General features: G+C 38.1%; 2 protein-coding genes across 8 annotated transcripts; one reads left to right on the top strand and one right to left on the bottom strand.

Annotated features, from left to right (window-relative positions):
* The first annotated feature begins 160 nt into the window (after positions 1-160).
* On the top strand, positions 161-20,394 carry LOC103853674 (protein FAR-RED ELONGATED HYPOCOTYL 3-like). Of its 7 annotated transcripts, none has more exons than XM_033284022.1 (3): positions 161-5,424; positions 5,507-5,661; positions 6,066-20,394. In XM_033284022.1, exon 3 carries the CDS (start codon positions 10,488-10,490, stop codon positions 12,399-12,401), a length of 1,914 nt encoding a protein of 637 aa, XP_033139913.1. In that variant the 5' UTR covers positions 161-5,424; positions 5,507-5,661; positions 6,066-10,487; the 3' UTR covers positions 12,402-20,394. The 7 variants fall into 7 exon arrangements, 5 of the variants coding, with proteins under 5 accessions (XP_033139913.1, XP_033139910.1, XP_033139912.1 ...); XM_033284019.1 differs by having other exon boundaries at positions 161-5,285; positions 5,386-5,424; positions 5,507-20,394; XM_033284021.1 differs by having other exon boundaries at positions 161-5,285; positions 5,386-5,424; positions 5,570-20,394.
* On the bottom strand, positions 14,185-26,815 carry LOC103853593 (protein FAR-RED ELONGATED HYPOCOTYL 3-like). Its single transcript, XM_033284016.1, has 3 exons — positions 22,756-26,815; positions 15,518-22,559; positions 14,185-15,441 (listed from the first exon to the last, which is right to left on the bottom strand). The coding sequence occupies exon 1, from the start codon at positions 26,744-26,746 to the stop codon at positions 24,674-24,676; it is 2,073 nt and encodes a 690-aa protein (XP_033139907.1). The 5' UTR covers positions 26,747-26,815; the 3' UTR covers positions 14,185-15,441; positions 15,518-22,559; positions 22,756-24,673.
* Positions 26,816-26,931: the final 116 nt, after the last annotated feature.

The raw sequence follows: 26,931 nt of genomic DNA on the forward strand, positions 1-26,931 counted from the left end.
TGTTATGGAAGCTTCAGATGCTTCTAAGCTGATGAACCGCAAGATACGTATTAGCTTCAACAAAGAGAAGCCACCATGAAAAGGCCATGGAACCTAGCTTAACCAAGGCTGAGGAGGATACGATCAATACTTCAACCATAAACTCCAATGATCAAAGTAGAAACTAGGAGCTCATATGTAAGCTGCGTATGATCTTTTGATTTGATTCTTCATCTCATGTTACTGTGAGATTTTTAGAGTCTCTTATTGTCTGAGTGAAGAACAAACCCTTTACAGTGAAATGAATCTTGAATTGATGAAAAAGAGAATCTGATGAAAGAGAGTATAAGTGCTTTAGAAACAAGAAATTAAAGAGATTAGAGAGATTGAGAGTACAAGAGATTGAGAGATTAAGTAACCAAGATTAGAGTTTCATAACCAAGAATACTTTAAATTATGAAGGAGAAGGGAAACTCTCCCTAACTCACTTAAGTTAAAATATATGTACAATGAGAGCTTTTATGGCCAAATACATAAGACAATAAACATTAAAGAAATATGAAGAGGACAAATAGATAAGGCTCCAACAGCTCTAAAGAGATAATGTTTCAAAAGGTCTATTTTGAATTTTGAACTTTGAACTTTTTGAATGTAGTGAACAGTACTCGTGAATCTCTACAACACCAAAGTGCTCAATGCAGGTTTCTCAAATCGCCCACTTTGATACCGTAGGTGATATGTCTTTTTCCTCAAACGTTGTTCTTTTCCCTACAACATCAAAGTGTTCAATATAGCTTTCTTGAAGTGCTCACTTTGATGTTGTAGCTAAATCTGCTTTCCATTTCTCTTTTGTTGTCTTTGTCTTTGATTTTTCCTTCTTCATTTTTTTCAAGTTAACACTCTCCTTCAAATTTGACCATATGAGATCTTTGGGAAAGCTTGGAACCTTGAAAAACTCCCTCATTAAAAACCTCATCAAAGAAAACAATTTGGAACAAAACTTTGATGAGGAAAAAAGAGTAGAGATTCAAAGACCTATGGATTGGCCAGTGGATCTTTGTGTCTTAGTATCAATGTGATGGATACAAAGACCCTGGATCATGGCCTATTAACGTGATGCAATGTTGATTTTCACTATATTGCACATCACCAACTCTTCTTGGATCTCATCTTGAAACCGGCTTGTGTCTTCCCTTCTCTCATGGCTTCTTGCCATCTCTATCAGGTAAGACCACATCCTAGCTCTTTCTCATTGAGTCTCTAAGTAAGGTACCCTGATACATCATTTTGCTGAGCTTTGGTTGATTTTTTCTTTGAGTTGCCAACTTGATAGAAGGTTGTGCGGATAGTTTCTTCTTTCTTCATCAACGCTACCCAAACCGGTTGGCTCTTCTTCTTGAATCACCACTAAAGGCTCTTTCTTTTATCACACAAGCCCATTCACACTCCCCCTCAAGCTTGAGACCGCGTATATGGAAGTTCCACGATTGATGATGAACGCTTGCTTGCTTCATGCTTGGATCATAGCTGCTCGGTCATCAACACTCCCCTTCAAGCTTGAGACTGAGTATAGAGAAAGACCAAACTTGATGGTGAGCACTTGGAAGCTTCTTGATCCGGCTAGTGAGGAGTGTCAATCTTCTTCAGTCTTGACACTTGAATCTCCCACTTAATACACCAATGCACCAGCCTTCAATCGACACCAACCCTAGTTGAATAGACTTCTCAGCCACTTCTTCAATCACCCAATATAAGAGGCAGTCTTGATGAGTGGCCTTCTTCTTCAAACAACCGGCTGTGAAACGTCATGAATGGCTTGCAATGGCACTGAGGAACTGGTCATTGCGCATCCAAGAGGTCTTGATGGTAGCTCACTGAATCCCCTCCTCAAGCTTGGATGATTATGAGTCCGAGCTTTATGTGAGCTTCAATGAATTTTGAAACCAGGAGCACAACAGCTTAAGATTTGCGCTTAAGCCCCCGATTCACCACCTTGCCTGTAGCTTCAATGCCTTTACTTCATTAGAAGCTTTCCATTCTTCTTTCAGTGTGCTAACTTCCTTCCTACACTCAGGAATATACACATCTTGTGTAGGCTCTGAAATTTAGGCAATGTGGATACCAAAATCCACGGGTAGCTGCCACCAACTTTTTTTCTCCTCAATGTGTGTACTTTCCTCTCTATGCTCATGAATATACATTTTTGTATAGGTTCTGATGCATAGGCTGTGGGCAACTCATCCACGAAGATACACCATTAACGAGAGCAACTCTCCAAGATTCACGAATATACATCTTGTGTAGACTCTGAACAACCTGGGAAAAAATTTCCTCTTTGTCTTGGTTTAATGATGAAAAATGAACATCTCTTATGAACCTGAAACATCACTCAAACTCCAGCAAGGATAAGACATGAGCATTGGGATCAATCATTGACTAATCATCAAGTTCGATCACCAATGTCATAAGCATTGCAATAGATAGAATCAAGTCATGATCAAGTTCTAATCTCTGCAAGCAACTTTCACTGAACACTAAGCATGATCTTATCAGGATTCAATACAAAGCATTTAAGCAACCACACTGCCTTAACCACATCTTAGACTTGAGTCTAAATATATCAACCCCAAGGCAGCAACAAGATGAAAATATGCAATAACTTTAATCAGTTTCTAATTCATGAATACAACATGATTAGACAAAACAATCTATCATCCTAACAACCATTCATTTAGAACTGAGGCTAAGCAATATAATCATCAATCAACACCAGACAATGTCATACCTTAATCAGATTCGATCAATGAAAGCAAACATGATTTAAATACATCTAACATCCTAACACAATCATTATAGAACCGGGGAAAGCATTTTATTTTTCAGACATCAAACAAGACTCTTTAAGCATCCAGAAATAGAACTAGACAATATAATATAGCATTTTATATCACAGTACCCACAAATTGAATCACAGCACAACAACAAGATACAATCACAAGCTCATATCAAGAAGGTTTGGATTAGCTTACAACCAAGGATCCTAAGCTGGTTTCTTGAGCCTCCTTGGTAACAGGCCACGAATCTAGTGGATAAGAGAGCTGGATCGTCACCCAACACTTTCTCCTTGTGTTCATATAACCTCCTCCCTGACACCACAACACAAAAGGTTCCACCTTTCTTCACAGCTCCAAGTCTCCAACTTCAGGAATAAGATGGAAGCTTTCTTCTTGAAGGGTTTCATCTTGGAACAGAGTTGAGACACACCTTTAATAGACTGGATAGAAGAGGAGTGGCCATGAGAAACCACCATGGCTTCAGACATCTTTTTCTTGAAGAGATAGAACCAGCTGGACATATCTTCTATGGCTTGGACTCGAGATGAGCCTTGGCTTGTGATGGATTTGCGGAAGCTTCAACCAGGTTCAGAAGAACCTGGCTCTGATACCATGTGAGATTTTTAGAGTCTCTTGTTGTGTGAATGAAGAACAAACCCTTTAGGGTGAAATGAGTATTGAACTAATGAAAGGGAGAATCTGATGAAAGAGAGTGTAAGTGATTTAGAAACAAGAGATTAAAGAGATTAGAGAGATTGAGAGTATAAGAGATTGAGAGATTAAGTAACCAAGATTAGAGTTTCATAACCAAGAATACTTTAGATTATGAAGGAGAAGGAAAACTTCCCCTAACTTACTTAAGTTAGAATATGTGTACAAATAGGGCTTTTATAGCCAAATACATAAGACAATAAACATTAAAGAAATAGGAAGAGGAAAAAGAAGTAAGGCTCCAACAGCTCTAAAGAGATAAGGTTCCAACAGCTCTATTTTGAATTCTGAACTTTGAACTTTTGGACTGTAGTGAACAGTGCTCGAATGCAGGTTTCTCAAATCGTCCACTTTAATGTCGTAGATGATATTTCTTTTTCCTCAAACACAATTCTTTTCCCTACAACATCAAAGTGTTCAATATAGCTTTCTTGAAGTGCTCACTTAGATGTTGTAGGTAAATCTGCTTTCCATTTCTCTTTTGCTGTCTTTGTCTTTGATTCTTCCTTCTTCATTTTCTTCAAGTTAACAACTTTGACCATTTTTCATCTACTAAACTGACAAAAATATTCGACAACCATTTTTATTTCTCATTTCCCATCTTTATATAATCGGCTGGTCCATATCTTAAATCACACCAAGAGAACGATGACGAATTTTTAGAGCGGAGCCGCCGGGAATTTGAGTTGGAAACGAGTTAAGTTCGTCCAAAAAATGTGCCTGAAGTCAGTATATATATATTATATCTATATGTTTGTAATACAATAAACTATTCTAGCAAAATGGAAGTGCACTTATAGGTTAGCCCTAGGATTTAGACACAAACCAAACAGAACCAAAATTTTAAGTTTTCTGTTCAGAAACAAGTTGATTTCAGTTCAGTTCCGTAAGGTTTCGAAAAAATTGGCTCGGTTCGCAAGTAGGTTAAATTCAGTTTTCCAAAAAAATATAAAAGTTTTAAACCAAAAATAACCAAACTGATCAAGCTAACCAAAACTAGCCGAAAACCTGAAACCACATGCCTATTAAGTTTGCCTCTTTATTTCACATTTTTAGTTTTTTAAATGTTTAGACGGTGTAGTTTTTATATTTATAGATGACTAACTATATACGAGTTCAAATCTATATATGGACGAATGTTACATTGCAGGTTGATAAGGGGAGAATTAATTTCACTTTTTCTGGTGGAGATTTTTTGTTATACCTGGTTTATTTGTAGCAAAAGTTGCTAATGCTCAATGTTTAGCTATGCCACATCAACAAATTAATTCACACCAATCACATTATTATGTTATGCCCTGATATCTATTCTTCAACACGTGAAAATTACTTCAGTTACATCTTAGCTACTTTAAAATAGTTTCCGTCTAAGCCCACATCTTTAGCCCAAATTTTTGGTGATCCCTATCAGTTTTGTCGCCAATTGATAAACTTCGTATTCTTCCTTTTCCTTGGAGAAACCTAGCCGCTTTCACCTATTTAGCTTATCCTCTGTAATGTTAATTAACCATAATTGTGACCCATAAAGCTCCATTATTTAGTGCAATAACGAAAGGATTCAACAGAAAAATACAGCTGCAGGTCTCCAGTTTCTCTGTTTATTGGCGACACCATATCGACATCTCTAACGGTGGCTTCAAGACAGATAGAATTTTCACAGCCCACCATAACTTCCAAAAGCCCCATTATTGTGCAGTTTAGGAGTGATAACATATTGAACCCTCTTCATCTTCTCCCTTAACCTAACTACATAAACCGAGGGTGAGATTCAGGACCAAGAATTCATCACCAACGTTAGATTTTATTTATTTAGTTCTTGAGAATGCTTTTAAAGTTAACCAGATCGTTTTTTCTTCCACAGGCTGACGAACTCCATTCTGAGCACAGCTATGAAATAAAGGTGTGCACCTTTATAATTCTTCTTCAGTTTTTGTTTTTTGCTTTGTAATTCAGTTCATGATCGTCCAATGTTTAATATGCAGATCAACCATTAAAAATTCGTTTCGCATGATGTGTCATGGTTAACTAACAAAGCTGTTCAACAGATAACGGACGATGATGATGATTATGAGGACAACGTTACTTATGGGTTGATGACGAAGAGGAAGAACATCAAAGAAAGAAGAGCATAAAGAAGGTACTATGTGGTTAAACGGTTTACTCTCTGTTTATATTATAAAACTAAAATATGACATCTGATTTTGTTAGTTTCTCTGTATTTTGTTGCCATCATCAGCTAGGATGGTGGGTTTACTTGGATTTTTTTGTCTTTCATGGTCTGAGTATTTATTTTTAAATTGATTTGACTAAGATGATTCAGAGCAATGGATTTTCCTTAAAGGATTGTTTGTGCATCTTACTTTCAATTGTTTTCCCTTTTGAAAATTTTGTAACCTTTTAGCAATTTTTCTTTCCGCTGGATTCGAGAAATGATTTGTGTAAGATGATTTACATCAACGTGCTTTCGTTTCTACATCTTGATTTAATTGTTAGTTTGTTTGTGCTATGCTAATTGGTTGATTTCTCAATAACAAGTTGCAGATTTTGGCTGGACAACAACACTCAGAGTCTCAGATGTCCTTGAGAAATTGAGTCTGACAAAAACATGAATTGTGTTAAGGTTCTAAGGGAGATCCAGGCGAGTCAATCGTCCAGCTATATGAATATGGATACAATATTTTAATTTGTCATATTTGGTGGAGTAAATATTATCTTATTCCTTTCTTGTTTTGCATTGCAGAACCAACAAGATAAAGTTGAAGCAAATGTTTTCGGGGAGATGACAGCTCTCGGAGCTAAAGAGCGAAAATTGTATCAGATTTTGTATTCCAAGGTATGAAAATCACCTTTGATTCTGAGATTTCATGATGTACATGTGCAAAAAGAAAAGAAAAAAACCTTAAAAGCTTCTAAATATTTTGTTAACCGTGGATGACTGCAAGAAGACTGATCATGTTCTGAAATGCCAAAACAAGTTACCAAAGGTGTACAACTTTGTAATATATCTTTCGTCCAACAAGAAAATGTGAAAAAACCAATGCAAAACAGAGATTGTTTTAAGTTTATAATCCAGAAAGTTTACTCTTTGGTTTTAAATCTAACATGATAGAGCCATACTACCAAGAACTGCCGAATTCAAAGATACAAAAAATAGAAGAAAACAGTCTCCAAGTTAAAAAAGAAAAAAGTTCTAGCAGGAGAATCATTGGGAAGTCAGTTCCCAGTTTACACAATACCACCAACAATGTTCTTCGGATTCGCTATTGGTCCAGGAGCTCAGTTCGATCAGAATCAGGACCTTCAAAAAATTTGGATCACGTTTGCTCAAGTTCTAGAAAGCGGTAAAGGCGGAGCTATTTTGGCTCTTCTGAAAGTTTCTCCTGTTTCAGCACACATTGTTGTGTTTGGACCAGGGAATACGGTGGTGTTAGCATGTGGAACAAGTCCTTTTCCAAGTAATTGAGGTTTGTTATAATTGCTGGAGAACTTATTGGTGAACAAGTACTTCAGTAGAGTCCATTCTTGATGAATACTCAAGCCGAGATTGATATGACCATTGAAGATTATCACTATAGAAATTATGGCTTCGAAATGGCCAAGTAAATGATCGAAGACTAACAACAATCACTATTTTATAAAAGAAACTGTATTTTTGCACTCTGACATATGTCACATAAAATAAACTGATCAGTTCGTCAATATAATTTGCATACATATTAATATCTCATGTAAACATATCACATGTCACTTAAACAATCATCTTGAAAGAAACTGAAAGGCTTGATATGACTCTCTTAAACGTCTTTAACACTTTTAAGTTTCCCTAATTGGTGAATCCAGAAAATTAGTTCGTCGTGCATCCTTTCCTGATTCTCAAAGTGTATCAGTTTTCAAAATAGTCAACTGCAAATATTTTTGCTATTGTATAAATGCATAGGCGTGTATGTTCAAAATTTTAAGGTAATTAGAAAAATAGAAGTACAAGAATGGGAGATACAATTTCTTTTAACGAAAACCGATGATATAATTTAATTTTACGGATCAATTTATTAAAGAAAAGTCTGTTTTGGGACACTCAAACACATTATGTATATGCTGAGAAAAGTTAATAATAAGTGATACTGTGAAATAAATAAACACTAGACCCTGATCCGCGCGCCAGCGCGGATATGAATTTTCGGTTTTTGGTTATTTATTTAACTAAATGATGTTTTCGGTTTTTGGCATCTTAAACCATTTATTTATGACGAATATTCGATATCATATAAAAATAGAACAAACATACGTAATTAGAAAATTGTAGACGATATATAAAAACAATGGTTATTAATGTAAAATATGAAGAAATATTATATTATGACTTAGTATGGCATAAAAGATTATAAATTAGTTATACATGTTTAAAGAAAATACAGTGATTTTTAAACTTCTATGAAAAATTTAACATATAAAAAAGGGCGATGTTGTCATCAAATTATAAATAATTTCATAATTTTATTAATAATAAATTATTTATATTCTCTGTTTTTCGTCAAGATAATTATTAAATGTCCATAACATTAATATGTTAAAAGACCATTTTATAAAAGCCCATATTGTAACCGTTTTTTCGGGAAGTGTAACAAAAAATTTACATTTAACTCTTCATTTTGTTTAAGTTTTGTGTCGGTAAAAGATTAAAAAAAATCTCTCTATCTTTTTCAATGTTCAATTTGAATTTTATTATGCGAAAATCATACGCAAATATAGGCAATTGGTTGGAATATCTATATCTTTATATTCTTACAAATTTTAAATTTATTGTTTCCTCTTCTGCAAGCAAATCAATTACCGAAGTAAAAGATCAATTGGTTGTAATCAAATTTATTCTTATAATTAGTGTAATTATGGTTACAATTTCTATATTTAATAGGTACATTAAAGATACGACATTGAAGATATTTTGTTTTGATTAATAGAAGATATTGGATTTTGAGTTTGTATTTATTGATTTCTTTTTTTATAAACCTTAGAAAATCAATAGGATGATTGGTTGGTTGATACATCCTATAACGAAAACGAAAACTATAGGTGGTTTGAATATTGTACATCGATCGATGCATGATGTAAGTTGACTATATAAAACTTGAGCATGATCATTTCAAACTAAAGTATAGGAAGGTTATATGCATTTGTTATATTGTAGTTAATATATTTTAAATATTACATACGTCAAGTGATTCACGTTTTCGTAAAAATAAAATTCAAGTTCATTATTGGGCCGTACTCATCCGTAATAAGCTACGTTAAATATCATGTATTATGTTCATTTAATGATATTAAGTTTAAATTTGATTAAGAAAAACTGATTAATTGAACTAGAAAATATAAGCATTAAAATAAGTAGGATCATTTAATGACATTAAGTTTAAATTTGATTAAGAAAAACTCATTAATTTAATTAGAAAAGACAAGCATTAAAATATGTAGTTTAATTTAATTTCTTAGTGGCATGGAAATGTAAATAAGTTAGAAAACTTAGGAATATTTTTTAATGGGTACTTCTCTTTTAATAATATAGATGTAAGAAGGAATGAAAGTTGTGTACCTTCACATAATCAAATAATTTTACAATAAAAGAACTGAAACAAAAAAATCATTTAGTAAACTTTACCATGAATATATGCATCAATATAATTATCATTACGACATCCAGAGAGAAGTAACTATGTCAGAGTAAGGTTCTCTCTAATGGTAATTGTCTTTGAGTTTCTAAAAGGCATAGTTCATCTAATCAAACATACCTTCTTCATCTTTACTTCATTATTCCATTTCAAAATTACCATTAGGATTAAGTTATTAATATATACACGTTAATGGAATAAGTAATTAATACATCTATCTATATCTATCTATCTTTATATATAAAATACAGTTTGCTCACTCCTGGTGCTGCCACCTCAGCGTCCAGCTAAGAAAGTCGGCTCTTTTGTGTGTGACACGTGTATCTTTTTTAAATGAGTTTATCGTTGTGTTGTTTCGATTTAATATGGGCTTTCTTCTTTACAATTTTTGGGCTTTCTCTACGTTATTTAGTTTTGTGAAAGATGATGGTAGCCCAGCTCGATTAAGAGACCAATCGTCTTCTTCGATCGAGACAAATCCTCTCATACCCCTATATCTCATACCACAATCTCAAAAGGACCCTTTTTTCTTTTAATTTTATATGTCAAACGAAAAATCATAAAATTAAAATGGAAACGTTAATATTTTTTATTTGATTTATAGAATTTGATAAAAATATTTAAAAAATCCAAAAACGTCTTTTTCTATATTTTCGAAAAATCATCAAAATATGATTAAAAACAATTTTAAAATTTTTTTTTTTGAATTTGAAAAAATATAGAATTTAAATATTTGCCCATGGGTTCACTAATCCATAGGGGGGGGGGGGTTAGGGTTTAGTTTTGATGACCGAGAAAGATTTAATTTGGAAGTTTGGATTATGATCAAAAAAAGAATTATGAAATAGGGGTATAGGAGACTTTAGGAGCTCATAGGAGATTTGGCATTTCATATTTGGGGGCACACCAGAAGTTGGCTCCGAACCTCTGGTGCCCCCAACAGCACAAAGCAGAATCTCCTATGGGCTCCATAATCTCCTATGCCCCTTTTTCATTAAGTGGGCGTGAAATGACGGGAATGCCCCTGAAAAGTGGAAAAAAAATTAAAAAAATTAAAAAAAGAAAATTCGAAATTGGGGGGGATTTCGGTCGGTCTGGGTTTCGGTTTGGGTTTGGTGTGGGTTTCGGTCAGGGTTTTATTAATTCAGTTCAATTGAAACCGAATCAATTTCAATTGGATATCTGGAAAAAAAAATTTTAAATTAAAAGAAAATAAAATCGAGCAGATCAGTTAGTGGAGGAAACGAGTAGAGCAGATCAGTTAGAGAAGGTGTCGAGAGTGGGCAGAAGTTCATTTGGTATGAACTACGAAGTGTTGCAGGGAGATGATGATGTTTATGATGAAATCGGACCGAAGGCCATAACTCTGTATGTAGAAAATGGTGAAGCAAATCAACAGAAGGATCCGATAGATGCAGAGAATGATTTTATGGATACGGACACTGCAGCAGAGACAGACACTGCAGCAGAGACAGACACCGCAGCAGAGACAGACACCGCAGCTGAAACGGACACCGCAGCTGAAACGGACACAGCAGCAGCAGCTGAGACGGACACCGCAGCAGAGACGAACACCGCAGGTGAGACGGGTATGGCTGCAGATAAGTATATTGAGCAGCCACCTATAAAAAAAGGTAGTCAGGTTATAGAGGCTTGGGAAGACGGTTTGGGTCTGTATAAGCTTCAGGAGTTTCCAAGTAAGAAAGCACTTCAAGAGGTGGTCGATAGAGCTGCATTTGGTGAATGCTTTCGTTATGTTATCAAAAAGTCGGACCAGAGACGATTGGTGTTAAAATGTTGTGAAGCAACTTGTAAGTGGAGTTTACGAGCTGCAAAGATTTCAGAGACTGAAATTTTTTCAGTTAGGAGGTACACAGGTGTGCATACATGCTCTCGGTCTAATCAAAGTAAAAGCAGCAACATCAAGAGGAAAGGCTCAGCAGAATTAGTGGCGACTTTTCTGAATGAGGAATATCCTGGAAAACTAAGTACTCCTGTTCCGAAAGATATCATGGATCTTATAAAGTTAAAACTTGGTGTAACAATATCCTACTCCACAGCCTTGAGAGGGAAAAATTTAGCTATTTCTGAGTTGCGTGGTGGTTCTGAAGAGAGCTACAAGATGCTATATAGCTACTTGTATATGTTAGAGCAGGTCAATCCGGGAACAAAAACAGGGGTGAAGTTGGATGAAGCAAATAAGTTCAAGTACCTCTTCGTAGCTCTGGGAGCTTGTATTGAAGGTTTTGCAGCCATGAGGAAGGTGATAGTTGTCGATGCCACATTTCTGAAGAATGGATATGGTGGTGTACTAGTATTTGCTAAAGCTCAAGATCCTAATCGTCACCATTATCCGCTTGCGTTTGGTGTACTCGACGGTGAGAATAATGCTAGTTGGACATGGTTTTTCGAGATGCTCAAAACTGCTATACCAGACTCTTCTGAATTAGTATTTATGAGTGATAGAAACCAGAGCCTAATCGCAGCTGTAGCTAATGTGTTTCCACAATCTCACCATGGCCATTGTATATGGCATTTGTCTCAGAATGTGAGAGGGCATGCTTGTAACACAACCAAAGCCGTAGTCGCATGGAGATTTATGGAGTTGGCTAGGTGTTACACGGTGGCTGAGTTCGAGTATGCTTACGCATCTTTTAAGGTGAGATTTCCTCCAGCATACAAGTATTTGGAGGAGCATACGGATAAATGCACATGGGCTCGGGTTTATTTCCCAAGTGTGAGATACAACTTGGACACTAGCAACAGTGTGGAGTCAATGAACAGCGTCTTTAAGGACGCCAGGAGGTATGCTTTATTACCATTGTTGGATACAATCATCAAAAAGTTTTCAGACTGGTTCAATGAACATCGGAAAGACTCTGCGGCTGGGTCGATTGATACCAAACTGGTTCCTCTTGTCGAGATTCACTTGCATAACCTATGGAGCACAGCTGAGAAAACACCAGTGCGTGAGCTTAATAGTTATGAGCTTGAGTACGAGGTAACCGACACTGAAAACGGGAAGAATTATGTTGTCAACTTGATAGAGAAAAGCTGTAGCTGCAAGGTGTATGATTATGAAAAGTATCCTTGTCTGCACGGACTTGCTGCTTACTTATATTTCCTTGAGGTTGAAGCTGCTCCTGGTCGTCGACGTGATGTGAAGATAGAGTATCATGAGTTGTGCTCGAAATATTACTGGACGGAACTTTAGGCATTGGCTTATTACAAGACCATTTATTCTGTGCCGGACAAGTGTGATTGGAATGTACCAGATCACATCAGAGAGCTTCAGATCATACCTCCGGATCGCCTCAAGAGGAAGGGAAGAAAAAAGAATAAGAGGAATCCATCTGTTGGTGAACGACGTAAAAGGACACAAAACATAAGGCGACGAAGGCAAAATTTCGGTTTCAGTTGGCTGTTGTTTGGAATGTGTAGTAGTAATCTCAGTGAATCAAACTAGATCTTCTGGTTTGGATTTTATTGCTCTTGTGTTGCTTTTGAAAATATTGGTAAAACTAAGTATATCTTTTGTGGCATAGACTCGAAAGTTTGAAAGTTTGAAGAATTCTATGTTTAAGCGATCTAACCATGTATTATCTAAGTTTAAGTGTTTGTTTTCTCGTTTGTTTTGCAACCTCTGTTTAAGCGTTTTGGCAGTTATGTATAAGTGATATATTGGAAAACCGCGGAAAACTAGTATAACTAGGTGTAACTATGATAGAAATCGGCATAAACCGAAAATTTCTAACTACATAAGTCTTAATAGAAACACAGTCACCAAAAATTATATAGCAGATAATGCTTCTCAAAATACATTAGTGAAGATAACAAATATTTGCGAACCTCCAAATAAGAAAACTCATTGTTTTATGAAAAATATATCATCGTATATAGTCTTTCAAAGAGCACTTTGTTAATAAGATCAGCTTATAAAGAAGTATTCTATAGTTTTCATGATTTAAAATATATTATTGCACTAATCATTTATGCTTACATGATAATGCAGAAAAATGACAAGTAGAACTTTCTTTACAAATTAAAATTATACGTAAAACTAAAAAATGTTGAAATCACGAAAAGTAGAACTATGATGAAAATTGGTAACACCAGAAACTTCAGTATAACTAAGAGCAAATATATTGGAGGGAGAATAAAAAAAATTTCGCGCCTAAACGAGAAAAGCCAAAATTTCCAATTATTTTGGTCAAAAAGTAGATTCCCCCTCTGCTCTTTTACCTGTGTCTCGTCTTTTCCTATCCTTTTCCCAAACACTTTTTCACTTCCCCACCACTCTCTATTTCAACTCTCTCTCACCATTCATACACCTTCTCTTTATCCATTTTCTTTCTATATTCTCTGAAGATTCACGGTTTTACTCTTTCCCTTTTACTGAACATGACTCATCCGTATGAAGAGATGAAGGAGATGAAGAAGCTGAAGAAACACTACGACATGTTAGGGTTCGTTGCCGATGCCCAATATGGAATTCCCACCCGTTGCCCATGCGGTGGTGAAATAATGACGAATGTTTCTCCAACTCCGAAGTACAAATCAGATTTCGATACCTTGCCTGGGAGTAGGTACTTCACCTGCAAGAATTATGAGGTAATTTTTCTCCAACTAAGGGAAACTGAGATAAACTGAGTTTATACTATGGATGAAACTGTGTTATACTCTAAGTGAAACTGTGTTATATTCTGGATATCTATGGGTGAAACTGTGTTATACTCTAAGTGAAACTGTGTTATGGTGAAACTGACTTCCACTCTGGTTGAAACTGTGCAGGACGATGGGTTGCACTTTCGTCAGCCATGGGCTTTTGGTGTTCAGCAAGAAGTGGAGCGCCTAAGGGGAGAGGTGAAAGAGTTGGCTGAAGAGATTGCTAAGCTTAAGAGGCTCATTACCTCGACCTCCCGTCCATGAGTTTCTCAACCTCGCAAGTTCTGAGTTCATGTGCTAAAAACTTTGTCTTTCCTAACTATCTATTTATCTTATTTCGGTTAACACAAGTCTTTGTTTGTTAAGAGAGACGACTCTTGTTAAGACTTGTGTAAGTTTATGTGTTCAAACTTATGTTATGCTAAGCACTCTTATGTTTATCAATTGGTACTCTATGTTTAAACTTTCATCATCAACCATTATTCTAAAAAACTAATTTCCTACACATTTCCAATGATGTGTACTCTCTCTTAAACTAATTTCCTAGACTTTATCAATTGGTAATCTCCTAGACTCTCACTCGACCAACACAATAAAAGTAAAAGCATCCACAACAAAGATTTGATAACATAGTTAAAAGTTATAAATCCACATCACAAACAAGAAACACATCAAAAAACATCGTTTGTCTACTTCATAAAAAACATAAAAACAAAGTTCTAACACACCAAGCAAGTGAGGCATCTCTGCTTCACTTCTTCCTGCGTTTTTGTTTCTTCGCTTTCTCTTGTGCTGGTGCTTCTTCTTCTACTGCTTTAGCTTGTGCCTCCTTGACAAACTCCTCAAGCGGGGCCAATCTCCCATCCAATTGGTCAACCTTCTTGTCAACTGTCCTCATCAGTTTCAACGTTCTTTTCACCAACTTCATAACATCTCCCAGTTGAATGGACTGCTCACCTGCTTCTATTCCATCCCCTCCTGCAGGTTCACTCGCTTCTGCCTGATTTTGGCGCGCAGCTACATCCTCGTCGTGCATGTCTTGAAAAAAGACCTTATAGCCTTCCAGACACTTCTCCCAACTGTCCACAGCTATATCAGATTCATCAACATCGTCTTCATCTTCCAAAATGTCATCCAAGAGCATTTCTTCTTGTGGAGTTCTGGTGGGGATGATACTGTCGATATCCTATCACAAACATAATTATTTTTGAATCTTAGCAACTAAGTGAGACCATTGTTCCGTTACTAGTCCTACCTTAGTTCAACCATATAGTTCCATTATCTAGTCCTACCTTAGTTCAACCATATAGTTCCATTATCTAGTCCTACCTTAGTTCACCCTAGTTTTACTTTAATCCTACCACCATATTACTCTAGTTCTACCACAGTATTACTCTTGTTCTACTTTAGTTTACAGGTTAACTTACGGTTGTGTTAGACAATTCCTTATTTATCGCCGAAAGTGACACCCCTGTCATTCCATTTCGTTTGACTGAGGACTTGCACATCCTCGGGCAGTTGACATCAGCTTCTTCAACAGGTTCTCTGAACGCCAATCCTAGCTTAGGAATTGCCTCGAATGCAAGAAGCTGTTATACATAACATTTATAAAATACCATCAGTAAATAACAATAGCAATCAAGTCAATAATGGAATTTTGCATACCTCTAGTGGAACACAGAAACCCGGAAGCGGCCATAATGTACCCTCTTTCACCACCCCTCCAAAATGCTTCATTGTGTGAGAGATCTCCTTCAGCATGTAATCATAAGAGAATCTCCCCCATGGAAAGGACTTACACAAGTCAAGATCATCCACTGCTCTCTGGAACACCTCCAACACAGGATTAGCCTTGTGTCCAACCTTCGTTTGCGCGCAAACAACAGAAGCTAAGAAGAATAGAACCGCCATCTTCAGTCTGTCTTTGTGGGGTCCCATGTTCACGAGCTTCTCCTTAACATCCTCCAACCTTCTAAGTTCTCCTTCCTTGAAATGTCGATCAACGAACTTCGTCCCACCAAGCTTTTTGTAGCCGAGAGGATAGTTGTGGCAGAATAGCCCAGATATCAAACCGTGTTCCCTCAGCCCATAACGGATGGCAACGCCATTCACAATGAACCACACTTCTCTCCGCCTCTCGCTACCGGCAGTACGCAGCAACAACATCCACATACCCTGAACCCTGTGGTTGTTCTCGCTTTTCATGTGGAAAATGTGTCTGAATTGAGGATGCTCCGTGAACCAGTTCCACTCCGCGTTAGATAGCTTCGGTTTCAGATTGCGTAGCGTCTTAATCGCACTAGTTATCATGCACCTCGTCCCTAGCTTTATTTTTTTCCGGTACTCAGATGGCTTGAAGAACATATTGGTTGGTTTGATTGCCTCGGGTGCCTCATTTTCATCCAAATCCTGCAAGTTATATCCAAGTTATATCCAACTTATACAAACGTTATACTAAAGTTATACTCAAGTTATACCCAAGTTATACTCAAGTTATACTCAAGTTATACTCAAGTTATACTAACGCAAACTTAAGTAATACCAAAACTGACAGTTTTTCCAATAGTTCTCCTAGTATTACTAACATAACGTTAACCCATTCGATTTACTACCTCTCCCGAATCATTTCTTATTCAAACTCATTGTTAATTTGTTACCTGAGGTTCAGGTGGATTCCCATTCTCGTTTGCTTCCTCTTCTCCTTCTCCATTTGCTTGTTCTTCTTCAGAATCTTCATGGTCCTGGTTAGAACTCTCGTTCTCTCCATCTGGGTTTTCTTGTTCTTCTTCAGAACTCTCATTCACTTCATCTCCAGAAGCGGTTTTCTCATTCACTTCATCTCCAGAAGCGGTTTCCTCATTCTCTTCATCTCCAGAAGCGGTTTCCTCATTCTCTTCATCTCCAGAAGCGGTTTCCTCATTCTCTTCATCTCCAGGACCTTTGTTCAGTGTCGTCGGAGCAGCTTCTGCAACCACATTAAACGGCTCAGTCATCTCCGCCGTATTCTCAGACGAGTCCTTTCTCGTCTTCTCCGTCGAGCCATCCGTCGTCTGATTCATCTCCATCGAGACATCCGTCGTCTTTGCCGTCGATTCATCCGTCGTCTTTGCCGTCGATTCAACAATCTCCACCGCCCTCGTTTCACCCTCCTCCGTCGTCTTCTCCACATTTTCTCCGGAGCCCGTCTTTGCAAACTTCACTCTCGGACCCTCTTCCTCTGTTGGATTCTCCTTCCTCTTACCCCGTCGCGTTTCGACCACCATCGCAATCGGAAGATATCACCGGATTCTATCTCCGATTCTCACCGAATCAAGCTCGATTTTGGAAACTAGGGTTCTTTTTCGTGAGGAAAGAATGAGGAACTCGAAATGAAAAAAAAAATTCGAAATTGGGGTGGGGGATTTCGGTCAAATACATTGAGAGGGTTTGCTAAAACCGACAGCTTTGGTTTGGGAGAGTTTTCAGGGATTGGTTTGTTTGGTTACACGGTTAGACGATTCGGTTCAATTGATTTACCCATTCAAACGGGTCGGGTCGGGCGGATGGGTTATACCCTGGTATAACTTGTAAATACTTCAACTATTCCCAGGGTTTTATGTCATTTCGTTATTTTCCGAATTAAAAACAAATTATTTATTTTTCTGTTTATTAGGGTGTCTAATAGAGATTGGATTATCACATTTGGGGGCACCAGAGGTGATGACTCTCTTCGATCTACCTAAACCGACAATGGAGTTGAATGGAGAGGGATCTTTTGGTCGAGCTTCTTTCGCGTTGTTTTGTGTGAGATTCTTCTCCTCCGTTACGGATCCCTTCTGCGTTCAATCATTGTCATTAAGGTCTCAATTAACTCCATTTCCCCCACTCCTTCCACGGTATCACATTCATTGCATATTTGCATCTCCCATTTTCTTTCAGTCGGTGATTCTGGAGCTATAAATAGCTTAGTTTGTCTTTGTGAAATTCATCACTTTGTGCCTCACAATCTTATTGACACCAAAACCTTTCGCAGAGTATAGTGGCGAACTTCTCTCTTCTTGCTGACTTCAAAGACGATGACTGCAGCACCACCGCCGAACTGCGGCTTCTGGAGTTTTAGAGGGCAGGAATGTGATCAATCCTCTGTTCCGACGATCCACTTCACCAATCCTCCGTTATCTTTCCGACCACAAAAGAAGAAGTTCCTCGAAAGCTCCTCGACCCAAGCGAGATTAGCTTATATCCTTGCCTAAACCTGAAAACGAGTTCCATTATTTTAGAATCTCTAATCAGTGTTGTAGATATCCTCAAGTATATGATTCTTTGTATAAAAGGATATATGTGTGCGTGAAGGAAGTGCTTTGTTTTGTTCATTGTGAGCGAAATGTATCCTATAACATTGCTTTTATTCATTGATTTTTCTCAGATTTGCACATAAATATATCAGAGTTTGAATGAGCTAACATATTGATTCACGTTACAATCCGTTAAGTGACAGAGTAAATATAACAATGGAAGATTCAGAAGGAAGCAATGCCATTTCTTGATCAATTTCATAAAGTCTACAACAGCAAAATCACAACTTAACTATCAATATATTACTTCATTGTCTAGGGGATTTATAGAGAGAGCACTAACCTGTCAATTGTTATAGGCATTAGTTGCATCCGACACTAAAACCAGCCAATTAGGAATTTATTGACTATCCACATGAACCGTTAGACAAAATCAAATTCAGTACTATCAAAAGTAGTTTATTCATAAGCCCTGTTTCAAGGAAAAAAAACAGTTTATACATATAAATTAAGAGTCAAGTTATGAGTCAAGTTATGAACAATACTGGTTCCTGAACTGGCTGGAAAAAAAAGTAAGAAAAAGGATTAAAAGCACCTCGATCAGAGAAAACGAACGAAGAAAAAAAAAGGATAATTGAACAGAGGCATCTCCTCTCAAGCCCCCAAATGTAAAAAGGCAATCTCAGAAAGACACCCCTATTAACAGAAAGATAAATATTTATTTTTAAAATCGAAAAATGCGGAAATGACAAAAAACCCTGGAATAAATGAAGGATTTACAAGTTGTACCAGTGTATAACCCATCCGCGAGGACCCGACCCGAATGTATAGTCAATTCAATTGAACCAAATCGTTGAACCGTTTAACCAATCCCTGGAAACCAAACCAATCCCTCAAAACCAAACCCATCCTTCGAAACCAAACCAAATCTGTCGGTTTTATCAAACCCTTTACAATTTCCCTAAATCCTCCAATTGATTAATTCATTCGACTCCCATTTCTCCCCCCTCTTTTCACTCCACTTTAAACGAGAAGAAACTCTAGTTTTGAAAATCAATCGGTGAGTTCAGAGGAGCCAACAACGATTACGATATGGTGGTCGAAACGAGAGGAGGGGGTAAGAGGAAGGATAATCCAACGAAGGAAGAGGTTCGGAAAGTGAAGTTTGTAAAGACGACCTCCGATAATATTGAGAAGACGACGACGGAGAATGTTGAATCGACGGGAACGGCAAAGACGACGGAGATTGTTGACTAGAGGGAGAAGACGACGGATGTCTCGACGGAGGTGACGACGGATGTCTCGACGGAGAAGACGACGGATGTCTCGACGGAGAAGACGACGGATGTCTCGACGGAGAAGACGACGGATGTCTCGACGGAGAAGACGACGGATGTCTCGGCGGAGAAGACGAGTGAGGACGCGAGGGAGAGTACGGCAGAGATAACGGAGGCGAGTGATGTGGCTTTAGAAACTGCTCCGGCGACAATGAACAAAGGTCCTGCTGGCCCATCTCCTCCAGCTCCTCCAGCAACTCCGGCGATAGGGACTGAACCTGAAGAAGAAGAGAATGAGGAAACACCTTCTTCTGGAGATGAAGAGAATCAGAAAGCCGGTTCTGGAGAGGAAGAGAATGATCATGACGACCGTTCCGATGATTCTAGCCAGGAGAATGAAGATGGTGAAGAAGAACAAGAAGAAGCAGATGAGAAGGAAGATACTGAAGGTTCTGGAGAAGGAAATGGTGACAGAGAAGGAAATGGAGACGGAGATACTGAAGGTTATGGAGAAGGAAATGGTGACAGAGAAGGAAATGGAGACGGAGAAGGAAAGGATAATGAGAATGAAGGTTCTGAAGAAGAAAATGACCGAGAAGAGTTACCAAATGTAGACGACAATGAGAATCCACCTGAACCCGGAAATCCAACTGAACCAGAGGTAACAAATGTAACAAATTTTCAATTGAGTGTGTTAATGCTAGTAATACTAGGGGAAGTATAGGAATAACATGTTAGTTTTGGTAGAGGTAAACTGAAATTGTGTAAACGGATATAACTTGGATATAATTTGGATATAACTTGGATATAACTTGGATATAGCTAACTTGGATATAACTTTAGTATGACTTGGATATAACTTAGGTATAACGTGGTGAATACTTTGGTATAACATGGTGAATACTTTGGTATAACTTGTAGGGTTTGAATGAAAATGTGGCAATCGAGGCAATCAAACCAACCAGCATGTTCTTCAAGCCAACCGAGTACAAAAAAAAAATAAAGCTAGGGACAAGGTGTATGATAGCTAGCGCGATTAAGACGCTAAAAAATCTGAAACCCAAGCTGTCTAACGCCGAGATGAGCTGGTTCACAGAGCATCCTCAATTCAGACACATTTTCCACATGAAGATAGAGACTAACCACAGGGTTCAGGGAATGTGGATGTTGTTGTTGCGTACTGCTGGTATCGAGAAGCTGAGAGAAGTGTGGTTTATTGTGAATGGGGTTCCAATCCGTTACGGGCTGAGGGAACATGGTTTGATATCTGGGCTATTCTGCCAGAACTATCCTCTCGGCTATAAAGAGCTTGGTGGGACGAGGTTCGTTGATCGTCATTTCAAGGAAGGAGAACCGAGAAGGTTAGAGGATGTTAAGAAGAAGCTGGTGAACATGGGACCCCACAAAGACAGACTGAAGATGGCGGTTCTATTCTTCTTAGCTTCGGTTGTTTGTGCGCAAGCGAAGGTTGGACACAAGGCTAATGATGTATTGGAGGTGTTCCAGAGAGCAGTGGATGATCTTGAGTACTGCAAGTCCTTTCCATGGGGGAGATTTTCCTATGATTACATGCTGAAGGAGATCTCTCACACAATGAAGCATTTTGGAGGGGAGGTGAAAGAGAAAACATTATGGCCGCTACCAGGTTTCTGTGTTCCATTAGAGGTATGCAAAATCCCATTAAACCAGTCTGACAGCATTGTTGTTTACTAATGCAAAAATGTTGTGTGTAACAGCTTCTTGCATTCGAGGCAATTCCGAAGCTAGGAATAGCGTTCAGAGAGACTCTGGTTGGAGCTGGGCGCGACTGTCCGAGGATGTGCAAGTCCTACTTTAAACAAAATGGAATGACAGGGGTGTCACTTTCTGTGATAAACAAGGAACTGGGTAACACAACTGTAAGTCTTCCTGTGAACTGTGGTGGAACTAGGGTAGGAATAAAGTGAAACTGTGGTAGAAGTATTGTAGTACTAGAAAGGGAACTAGGGTAGGAATAAAGTAGAACTGTGGTAGAAGTAAGGTAGTACTTATTTTCTTTTTAGACATTAGAAATTGCTAAGTTTTAAAATTATTTATGTGTGTGACAGGATATTGACAGCATCATCCCCACCAAAACTTCACGAGAAGATAGCCTTTTGGATGAGATTATGGAAGATGAAGACGATGTTGATCAATCTGATATAGCTGTGGACAGTTGGGAGAAGTGTCTGGATGCAGGGCAGAAGGTTTTTTTTAAAGACATGTTCGACGAAGATGTAGCTGGGCGTGAAAAACAGCCAGAACCAATTGAAGATGCAACAGGGGATGGAGTACAGGTAGGTGAGCAGTCGATTCAGCTGGGAGATGTTATGAATATGCTGAAAAAAACAATGAAACTGATGAGGAAAATTGACAAGAAAGTTGACCAGCTGGATGGGAGATTGGCCCCGCTTGAGGAGTTTGTCAAGGAAGCACAAGGCAAAGTAGTAGAGGTTGAAGAAGCAGAATCACAAGGGAAAGGCAAAAGAAAGAAAACCCAGAAGTCTGTGGGGAAAGGCAAAAAACAGAAAACCAAGTGAAGTCGAGTGGAGTTGAGTGAAACAAAGTCTGTGGATGTTTTATGTTAAATCGTTTTTTTTTTTGTTAAAGACTAACGAAGTCTGAATGTTTATCTTGATTGTGATGTGGATTTACAACTTTAACTATGTTATGACTAAGTTGTTATGTTATATTAGTGTTGTAATATTGTTATTAGATTTGTCTCGTTTTAGGTGAATGATAATTATATGACATAATACCAATTGAAATGAAATCCACTAAGCCAACACTCAAGACAAACAAAGTTCTTAACATAACCACATAATAAGTCTAACATTAGATAAGATTCAAAGACTTAACAGAACAAACCTAGTAGTACTTATACAAGTCTTAACAGAACAAAAAAAAAGACTTGTAACCGAAACTGGAAATAGATAGGGAATACAAAGCAAAGTTCTTATTTTTAGCACATCCATAGTAAGAACTTGAGATTTGAGAATCTCATGGACGAGAGGTAGAGGTTATAATCCTCTTAAGCTTAGCAATCTCTTCAGCCATGTCATTCACCTCCATCCTTAGGCGCCTCACTTCATCCTCAACACCAAAAGCCCATGGCTGACGAAAGTGCATCCCATCGTCCTACACAGTTTCACGCATAGTATAACTCAGTTTTACCCAGAGTATAACTAGGTTTCACTTAGTAGGATTAAAACAGTTTTACCCAGAGTATAACTAGGTTTCACTCAGTATAACTAAGTCTCACTAAGTTTAATTAAATTAGTTTATACCCAGAGTATAACTAAGTTTAACTTAGTTCTACAAAGAAGGAAATTACCTCATAATTCTTGCAGGTGAAGTACCTACTCCCAGGCAAGGTATCGAAATCGTGGCGATACTTAGGATTTGGAGAAACATCTGTCTTGATTTCACCGCCACATGGACAACGGGTAGGAATTCCATACTGGGCATCGCAAATGTAGCCTAACATGTCGTAGTGTTTCTTGTGTTTCTTCATGTCCTTCATCTCTTGGTACGGGTGAGTCATCGTCAGTAGAGGGAATTTTGAAATAGATAAGATGAGGGAGGGAAGAGTGTGAGGAGTGTGAGGAGGAGGAGGAGTGGAGTAGATAAGATGAGGAAGGGAGGTCGGTAGATATCAACGAGATGAGAAGAGAGTAAGTCTTATCTATTTCAGGTGAGAGAGGAGAGGATTTGTCTCAGAGGAGAGAGAGAGAGAGAAATAATTGACTAAAGTGAGACAGAGCACAGTAGACGAGACGAGACGGAGAGCAGAGAGGGAGTCTACTTTTTGACCGAAATAATTGAGATTTTTGGAATATTATCGATTAGGCGCGAAATTTTTTTTAGTTTCCCCCCCCAAAATATTTGCTCATAGTTATACTGAAGTTTCAGGTGTTACCAAATTTCTTCATAGTTCTATTTTTCATGATTTCAACATTTTTTAGTTTTACGTATAATTTAAATTGGTTAAGAAGGTTTTACTTGTTATTTTCCCTTATTACCATTCAAGTTTAACTGATAATTGCAAGAATATTTTCGAAAGCAGGAAAATTGTAGAATAGTCCTTTGTAAGCTGTTCTTGTTAAGAAAATGAACTTGGAAAGACTATACAATGCATAATAGAAAATGTGTTGACGATGAATTAGTTTAGTTTTTTTCACTAATATAATTTCAGGAGGAGTTTCTGTTGATGAATTAGGGGAGTAGTGAAGTGAATGTGTTTGTGCATTAACAATTTTGTGTTGGATTAGAGGGGATGATGTCAAGTAAATATCTGTTATTTACGATCATAGTAACACCTTGTTTTACTAGTTTTCCGTGGTTTTCCATAGTTGCAACATAAGTTCGACAGTGCACAAACTTAGAAAATACATAGGTTCCAATACAGGGAAACATAAGTAAGTAAACTTAGAATAAAACTTTCTCACACCATTAAACATAGAGATTTTGAAAGTCTCTAACGATTTCCTCTTCTTGTTGGATCCTCTCCAAATTAATTGTGAGTTCTGCAATGGTTTGGTTTAATTGCTCGATCACCCTACTCTTCTCTTGGATCTCATCTCGGGCTTCAATCAAAGCCATTTTTTGCCATTCTGTACCATCCTCTACATCAAACCATTTGAAGTAGTTGCATCCATTTTTCTCCTGCCAAAAATTCCATTGTAAATAATTTCTTTATTTTTCAATCTTGGATCACAATTTCTATCATCAGCTGGGATACCTTATAACGCGAACAGCCATAAAATCGTCGCCCCGGGTTCTTGTCTGTCCAAGCTTGTCTTATTTCGGCATCTAAGCAACATAAACATAATTTTCTTGCAGAATTTTCCCTTCTCCTCGACGAACCCGAACCATCTCCTTGCATCTTCGATATTTTGTCCTCAGAAAGTAAGCAGAAGAGTCTCGAGAGAGAAAAGTGAGTGAAGAGAGAGAGAGAGAAGATGGAGAATTTATATCATTTATTGGATATATAAAAAACCAAATTCGGGTATATTCAGGAACAATTATACTTAGTTATACCAAGGTTCTCAGTAGTTGTCCAAACCCGATTAAAATTAACAACAACAACATTCCAAGTTCAACATAGCAAAAGCAACATAGCAAAAGCAACATTCCAAGATTTAGTTTGTTTCACTTGGAGGATTAGAACGCATTCCAAACAACAGCCAATTAAAACCAAAATTTGTCCTCGCTCGCCTTATGTTTTGTGTCCTTTTACGCCGTTCTCCAACTCATGGATTCCTATTAACCTTTTTCCTTCCCTTCCTTGTCAGCTTTTTCGGAGGTATGATCTGGAGCTCTTTCATGTGATCTGGTACAATCCATTCAGACTTGTCCGGCACAGAATAAATGGTCCTGTAATAAGCCATTGCCCAAAGTTCTGTCCAGTAATACTTTGAGCACAACTGATGATACTCTATGTTGACCTCACGTCGACGACCATTAGCAGCAGGAACCTCAAGGAAATATAAGTAAGCAGCAAGTCCGTGAAGACAAGGATACTTTTCATAATCAAATACCTTGCAGCTACACGACTTCGCTATCAAATTCACCAAATAAACCTTCCCATTGTCAGTGTCGGTAACCTCGTACTCAAGATCATAACTATTGAGCTCACGCACTGGCGTTTTCTCAGCTTTGCCCCATAAGTTGTGCAAATGGATCTCAACCAGAGGAACCAGTTTGGTATCAAGTGATCCAGACACGGCGTCCTTCCGATGTTCATTAAACCAGTCAGATATTTTTTTGATGATTGTATCCAACAATGGTATCAAGGCATACCTCCTTGCGTCCCTAAACGCGCTATTCATCGACTCCACACTGTTGCTAGTGTCCAAGTTGTATCTACAACCTGGAAAGTAGACCCTAGCCCATGTTTCTCTGTTAGTGTTCTCCTCCAAATACTTGCAGGCTGAAGGATATCTCACCTTAAAAGATGCATAAGCAGCCTCGAACTCAGGCACTGTGTAATACCTAGCCAACTCCATAAATCTCCATGGCACTACGGCTTTGATGGTGTTACAAGCATGGTTTCTCACATTCTGAGGTAGATGCCATATACAATGGCCATGGTGAGATTGTGGATACACATTAGCTACAGCAGTGATGAGGCTCTGATTTCTATCGCTCATAAAAACTATTTCAGAAGAGTCCGGTATAACAGTTTTGAGCATCTCGAAAAACCAAGTCCAACTAGCATTATTCTCACCGTCAAGTACCGCAAACGCGAGGGGATAATGGTGACGATTAGGATCTTGAGCTTTAGCAAATACTAGTACCCCACCATATCCGTTCTTCAAAAATGTAGCATCCACAAGAATCACTTTCCTCATGGCCTTAAACCCTTCAATGCAAGCTCCTAAAGCTATGAAAAGGTACTTGAACTTACCTGCCTCATCCAACTTCACCTCTGTTGTTGTTCCGGAATTAACCTGCTCTAACATGTACAAGTAGCTAGGCAACATCTTGTAGCTGTCTTCTGAATTACCACGCAACTCACGCATAGCTAGATTTTTCCCTCTCAAGGCTGTGGAGTAAGATACCGATACACCCAGCCTTAACTTAATTAAGTCTATGATATCTCTCGGAACAGGAGTCATCAGTTTTCCAGGATATTCCTCATTCAAAAAAGTTGCAACTAATTCTGCAGATCCTTTCCTCTTGCTGTTGCAGCTATTACTTTGATTAGTCCGAGAGCATGTATGCACACCCCAGTACCTCCTAATAGAAAAAATTTCCGTCTCTCGAATCCTCGCAGCTCGCAATCCCCATTTACAGTTTGCTTCACAACATTTTAACACCAACCGTTTTCGATCAGATTTTTTAATAACATAACGAAAGCTGCAACCAAATGCAGCTCTATCCACCACCTCTTGAAGTGATCTCTTGTTTGGAAATTCCTGCAGAAGGTACAGACCCATAGCATCTCCCCATTCCTCTATAACTTGACTACATTTTACTAAAGGTAGCTGCTCAACATACATATTACCACTGCCATCCATATTAGCTGTGGTGTCCTTCTCAGGAGCGGTTTCTGTCTCAGCTGCAGTTTCAGTCTCAGCTGCAGTTTCCGTCTCAGCTGCAGTTTCCGTCTCAGCTGCGGTTTCTGTCTCAGCTGCAGTTTCCGTCTCAGCTGCGGTTTCTGTCTCACCGTCTGTTTCCATAAAATCATCATGTCTTCTTTCGTCATCATTCTCTACCTCTATCTGCTTCTTCTGTTGATCTGCCTCCCCGTTTTCTACGTACAGAATCAGGGCTTTAGGTCCGACTTCATCATCATTTCCCTGCAATGCTTGGTAATTCATACCAACAGAACTTTTGCACACTCTTGACACCACCTCTAACTGATCTGATACACTCGTCTCCTCCACTAACAAAAGACTATTGGTCTACGGTTGTCTTTAATCAATTGTTATTAGGTAAACAAACAAATCTTCATCATCACAAATAGTTAGCTCTGCCTCACATCCAACCACCATCGGCATGTACT

The sequence above is a fragment of the Brassica rapa genome, chromosome A02 (assembly GCF_000309985.2).
Source record: "Brassica rapa cultivar Chiifu-401-42 chromosome A02, CAAS_Brap_v3.01, whole genome shotgun sequence".
NCBI lineage: Eukaryota > Viridiplantae > Streptophyta > Magnoliopsida > Brassicales > Brassicaceae > Brassica > Brassica rapa.

Excerpts from the sequence above, each read along its gene's own strand:
- LOC103853593 (XM_033284016.1), bottom strand. The coding sequence starts at position 26,746 with ATGAATTACCAAGCATTGCAGGGAAATGATGATGAAGTCGGACCTAAA.
- LOC103853674 (XM_033284020.1), top strand. The coding sequence starts at position 10,488 with ATGAACTACGAAGTGTTGCAGGGAGATGATGATGTTTATGATGAAATC.